Source organism: Limulus polyphemus, unplaced genomic scaffold, assembly GCF_000517525.1.
Source record: "Limulus polyphemus unplaced genomic scaffold, Limulus_polyphemus-2.1.2 Scaffold1169, whole genome shotgun sequence".
In the NCBI taxonomy this organism is placed as follows: Eukaryota; Metazoa; Arthropoda; class Merostomata; order Xiphosura; family Limulidae; genus Limulus; species Limulus polyphemus.
In genome coordinates this window covers 278,378-285,083 of record NW_013666779.1, presented here as the reverse complement: position 1 = coordinate 285,083, position 6,706 = coordinate 278,378, and the positions used below count along the sequence as shown (strand labels likewise).

At 31.9% G+C, this 6,706-nt stretch overlaps 1 protein-coding gene across 1 annotated transcript in view; it reads right to left on the bottom strand.

The window, feature by feature from the left end:
• Positions 1-5,522, bottom strand: part of LOC111086530 (CDK5 and ABL1 enzyme substrate 2-like) — a gene marked incomplete at its 3' end in the record, with an annotated part of 59,001 nt that extends 53,479 nt beyond the window's left edge. Inside the window, exon 1 of the mRNA XM_022389717.1 lies at positions 4,870-5,522. Coding sequence (XP_022245425.1) covers positions 4,870-5,264 — 395 coding nt within the window. The remainder of the gene's footprint in view (positions 1-4,869) is intronic.
• Between the last annotated feature and the right edge of the window lie 1,184 nt (positions 5,523-6,706).

Here is a 6,706-nt window from a genome sequence, read left to right as displayed (position 1 = left end):
TCATACCTTCGGTGTATAGGACGCAAGCAGATTTTGACATCAAAGTTTGGGGTAAAAAAGTGCGTCTTATACACTGAAAAATAGGGTAGATATATTTTTTATCCTCCAAAGACCAAAACCACTAATAACAGCCTAGCTCACTAATTACAACTTTGAAATATATCACTCAAGACCACTAATAATAGACTAGCTCACTAATTACAACTTTACAATATATCACTCAAGACCACTAATAATAGACTAGCTCACTAATTACAACTTTAAAATATATCACTCAAGACCACTAATAATAGACTAGCTCACTAATTACAACTTTACAATATATCACTCAAGACCACTAATAATAGACTAGCTCACTAATTACAACTTTAAAATATATCACTCAAGACCACTAATAATAGCCTAGCTCACTAATTACAACATTACAATATATCACTCAAGACCACTAATAATAGCCTAGCTCACTAATTACAACTTTAAAATATATCACTCAAGACCACTAATAATAGCCTAAGTCACTAATTACAACTTTACAATATATCACTCAAGACCACTAATAATAGCCTAGTTCACTGATTAAAACATTAAAACATGTCACTCAAGACCACTAATAATAGCCTAACTCACTAATTACAACTTTAAAATATATCACTCAAGACCACTAATAATAGACTAGCTCACTGATTAAAACATTAAAATATGTCACTCAAGACCACTAATAATAGCCTAAGTCATTAATTACAACTTTAAAATATATCACTCAAGACCACTAATAATAGCCTAAGTCATTAATTACAACTTTACAATATATCACTCAAGACCACTAATAATAGCCTAACTCACTAATTACAACTTTACAATATATCACTCAAGACCACTAATAATAGCCTAACTCACTAATAACAACTTTAAAATATATCACTCAAGACCACTAATAACAGACTAACTCACTAATTACAACTTTAAAATATATCACTCAAGACCACTAATAATAGCCTAGTTCACTGATTAAAACATTAAAATATGTCACTCAAGACCACTAATAATAGACTAGATCACTAATTACAACTTTACAATATATCACTCAAGACCACTAATAATAGACTAGATCACTAATTACAACTTTACAATATATCACTCAAGACCACTAATAATAGCCTAACTCACTAATTACAACTTTACAATATATCACTCAAGACCACTAATAATAGCCTAGGTCACTGATTAAAACATTAACATATATCACTCAAGACCACTAATAATAGTCTAGGTCACTGATTAAAACTTCTATAAAATCTGCTACTCAATACAATTATTAACAGCCATATCAATGATCAAAACTTTCAAACAATCCAATACTTAAGACCATCATTAATATCTAGGTCAGTGGTTTGGTTTTAATTAAAGTATATCACTCAAAACCACTAATAATAACCTAGGTCACTGATTAAAACGTTAAAATATGTCACTTAAGACCACTAATAATAACCTAGGTCACTGATTAAAACATTAAAATATGTCACTCAAAACCACTAATAATAGTCTAGGTCACTGATTAAAACTTCTATAAAATCTGCTACTCAATACAACTATTAACAGCCATATCAATGACCAAAACTTTAAAAAAAATCTAATACTTAAGACCATCATTAATATTTAGGTCAGTGGTTATAAGTTCATAAAAATCTGATACTTAAGAGCACTTAGGCCAGTGATAAAATCTGCATTCAGTTCTAGCCATAAAACATATACAAGATGATGAACAGAAAATATATAATTAACTAGCAAAGTGCTCTTACTGGTTCAAAAATGAAAAAAAAAGAAAAACACAATGTACATTTCTGGGAAAAGCATATAGCTTTACAGAGTACCAATTAGGAATATGGTAACATAACATAAAATTCAATGGCAACATGGGACTTGTTGGTCCACCTAGACCATCATATCCACCAAACAAAACTTAAAAAAAAAATCAAAACATTATCATTCAACAAGTTTTTTTAAACTCCCTTATATTTAATTCATTCACCACATATGAAGGCAACATGCTCCAAAGGCCAACCACCCTGTTAGAAAAATAAAACCATCGTTGCTGAAGAAGAATGTTATCTTCCAAGATTTTTCATTGTCTCTCTTAGTCCTACCATTTTAATCATTAGGGAATAAATAATAAAAAACAAACCTCTGACAGCTTCATAAAACATACATTTAGTCATAAAAATTCCACCATTTATTACCACTTTGCTCACTACCACTAAGCCAACATTTTTTTTAAATAATTTTTTTAACTTTCATAAGCATCCAGAGACATAATAGAAAAGTGCCCTCTTCCAAAAAAATATAAAATTCTTATTAAAAACTCCAACAAACTGGTAAAGCAAGAAAACCACTTTCTAAAACATGCTAAGGATCTTTAAAAGATAATTTTCCAACTGCTGTAACTAACTTTTGACAACTGTTTCCAACATCTTGCACACAACAGAATTAAAAATAAGACATCTTCCCTTGTAGGATTTTTTATATCTTTATATGGTGAGTGAGAAAAGGATAAATTCTAGACCCTTTCTATGTAACAAATAAAGAGAGATTACATTTTCTATCTTGCCATCATAATGAATTTTGTCCAATGTAAAAATATGTTGCTGTGTTTTTTTAATAGAGTTAAAGCCTCTATAATCAGAGGTTTAGGGTAAATCTTTTCTAAGCCTAGAGCCTTACTACTTTAGACGTTTTTCGGTGTTTTCTAAAAATGGTTTCTTCTTAGGTATCTCTCCCCTTCCTTTACCAGTACAAATCATGAGTAAAACAATGTTTAGCAGTTGAGGTATATGTCCTTTTCACTCCATCATAAAGGTCTCTTTTAAAAACTCTCAAAAGAAAAGACCAAAAAATTTGATTTGTGACTCAGACTTAAATAATCCCTCTTTGCCTTAATCAGCTTAATGTGGTTATTTCGATAAAACAACATTCTTATTCCTGTTAATTTCATATTTTTGTAATCCTTACATTTTTCTTTTATTAATAACATCCTTTTTTCAACCATTTGGGAATAGATCATTGGTTATATCACATAATTTTGGAAGGTGTGTACACTCCTTTTCCAATTGTTTATTTGAAGTAGTTAAAACATCCCAAAGTTTATTAGTGTTTCTTGGATAATTACCCCTGCTTCTTTATATCTCAAAGCTTCTTCTAGATTTCATATCTCATCAAATAAGCAGCATAACTCTGAGTTAAATAATTGGCATGAATAAAAACATCAAAAGTAACAAGATGCTCTTGCACAGCCACATTTCTAAACAATCTCTCCTCTGTAGTAAAAACAAGACTTGAAACAGCATCTTCCCTAGTACAATTATTCAAATGCTGAGCAAGAAAATAATCAACCTCAGCCCTAAGAAAGTAATCAACTTCACTTAAAGAAGACAGACCATTCCTGTCAATTTCCTTATAATCAAGGTCTCCCATAATAATAAGCTTTTACCTATTTGTAGATTAAATGATCTTCCTGTACATGTTCCAATCAATGTCAATGGCATTATCACAAGGACCACAGATATTTTATAAAAGTTTTTTTTTCTTTTTAAGAAACCTCAGATCAGACAATACAAGTTTCTGCCAACCTCATTTATACCACTTCTATATAAAACCTTCAGTAATTTCTGATAATTAATATTACCCCTTCCTTTCTTTTACTACAGAAGACCATAACATTTTCCAAAGCGGTTTTTGTGATATTTTATTTAATTGAAACTCAGTAGTACTAACAGTATTAGTACTACCGAGTTTCAACTTACTACTAATAACATCTAACACACTAATCCAAAGCTCTTAATTCTAACAGCGTAATTGCAAAGACTTTTAGAATTTATATGGAAAAAAAACTTACTTCCAGTTGCCTATCAATGTAAATATACTAATCTCATGTTTTCTAACATCCACTAGTGACTACATGATTTCCCAATTCATAATTATCTTTACACTCAGCTATTTAAGTAATATTGAAAGTCTTTTTATTAGTTTAGATTTCAAAATGTAGCTTATCCAGATGATGTAATTCAAGTATGAAAACCTGAAATGTACAATTTCTAGTTCTATGCTTCACTCAAAACCCAGACAACTACTTCAAATATATCAAATAATAGTTTCTTACTAGTAACATATAAACACCATTCTAAAGTGACATGCAACAGGGCTTTTCACAGGAAACTGATCTCTAATAAAAAGAAATGGACACTTGGTAAGTAAAATAGGATAGATGGGTGGGAGGGTTGAAGGATAACTAGACCCAGGTATCCACAGGATTAAGAGTTTCTCTGAAATGAAAGCAAACCTAAAGAACAAGACTATCTGAAAGTGGTTATTTGTTAATGACAAGAAAGGGAATTTTTTGGACACAATATGTGAAAGGGTTTCAGTTTCCCCCACTTGTACATCACTATTTTTTTCACATTATTAATATACTTCTTGTAATAGCAGAATAAAACGGAACACTACTGCAGGATATAACCAGTGTAATTACAAGCAACAATATTTTTTCTCATAAGCTTTAAGTTTCTAATATATATTTGGCTTTAGTCACCACAGCCAGACCTTCCTTTTGAAGATTCAAGATTTTCTCAAACCACATCTTGATTCTTCTTTTCTACAAGCCTTTTCTAAGGTTCTCACCTTCTGTATTCCATCCTAGGTGGATGAGCTTAATTTATCTATTTATTTATTTTTGCCAAGCAACCTAAGTTTAGTAACAATAACATTCAATTTCAAGTATCAAACGTAATGCATAATTATTGTACAAGTTAAAATCAAAATCCTTAAAATTTTACATTTTTCTTCTTTTTATTGTAGTTTTAATCGAAAAAATCTTACTTTTCATTTTCCTTTGGGCTGTGGCTTGTATTAACGCTTGAAGCTGAAAAAGACAGAGCGGTAATAAGTTTTTCGTTGTCTTTAAATGACTCACAGCCCTGTTGATCCGCTGCTGCATCTTTGTTCCCCTGGTTATAATCTTGACCTTCCATGGTAACTTGACAGCCAGCTTCACTGACGTTACTAACCGGTGAAATTGAACTGTTTACATTTTTTAGTATTTGTTTTGATCGTGTGTTTAACTCGCTTTTATTGCTAATTTCGTGTGCCTGTGAATTGCGATTGAAAATTCCAAGTTTAGTATCTCTGTGTGTCCCATCAAGTGATATGTTTGATAAAAACGTTAAAGCAGCTAACCGGCGACGAGAGTGCTGTCGCTTCATCACGGTCGCCATCACGTACAGAGTAAATTTCACGAATTATGTCACGTCCGTTCAATAGTATTCAGGTGCCATGTTGTTCGAAAAAATCTATGCTTACATAAATGAGACATTTCGAAGCATATATGAAAATTAGAACTGCATCTGTTTAATAATATCCATACAATGTTTGCACATATGGCCTACAATGCTGGCATAATGACGCCTTTTCGTCTTTCTCTACCTCGGGTGAATTTAAAAAAGAAAAAGCAAACACACTCTACACCACTATCAAGACTAAAATGTTATCCAATAACACTGGGCCCTGATATTTATCTCGAATTTTACCGCTAGATGGCAATACTAAATTAAATTATCTTACGTTGAGGCTTATATTGCTAAAATAATATATTAATACGTTTAAATAATGTTGAGCCCTTTTAAATTAAGAATATTATTTTTGTTTTTATATGAAATTAAAATATAAAAGTAAGTGAATATTATTAAAGGAACTAGAATGGATATGCATGATCTATATGAAAATGAGAAAAACAAGAACAATCACAGAAATTACCTACCCTCGTCCCGCCGCTCCTTCTCGAGATTGCATGCGTTTATATTGGATAACGTCAAATTTCACCTTCGAAAACACAGAAAATCCTTCTTAGATCCAGAATAATCAACGATCCGGATTATTGTTTTGTAGTGAGGCGGGGAATCTCAACGTTAATGTGCCCATGAAATTTGGTACAAATCTGATCACACTTTGCAGAATTAGTAACCCCAAACCGAGAAAATGACATATTTCCCCACAATAAAAAATTGCTTAAAAGTAACCTAGATACAGATTGGGATCGGAACCAAATTTGGGGAGGACTGTTCCATATCGACTTCCCATCTTGTGTAAAATTTTCGTGTACATCGGTCTATTAGTTTTTGAGATACACGCGCGGAAACACACACAAACTCGATTTCGATGCCATGAGAGATTAACCTTGCAAGATTAGTGGTTTGCCAGTGAAGACGCGTTATTGGCCAGCCGAAACATGGCGTAGATAAGGTTTGCGCGACAAATGCGGGAATTTAACATAGGAGTTTAAACTAAAGATATCATATACTGTATAGGTTTGAGTAATATAAAAAGCAGCGCTAATAAATAAATATTGATATGCTCCTATAATAATTAAATAATTATACATCAGAAAATATACTTTATTTTATTTTTCTCAACAGTTTCATCAGAAGAACACAAGTACGGTATTTAAACAAAGCAATTTAATTTCTATCATAAAGTTTGTTTCTTTGTTTGTTTTTAATTATGCACAAAGCTACATAAGGGCTATCTGTGCTCTGCCCACCAGGGGTATCGAAACCCGGTTTCTAGCGTTGTAAGTCCGCAGACATACCGCTGTGCCACTAGGGGGGGGCGCATATAGGGGAAGCAACTTTATATGTCCTAAGATAACCTTTCATTAATC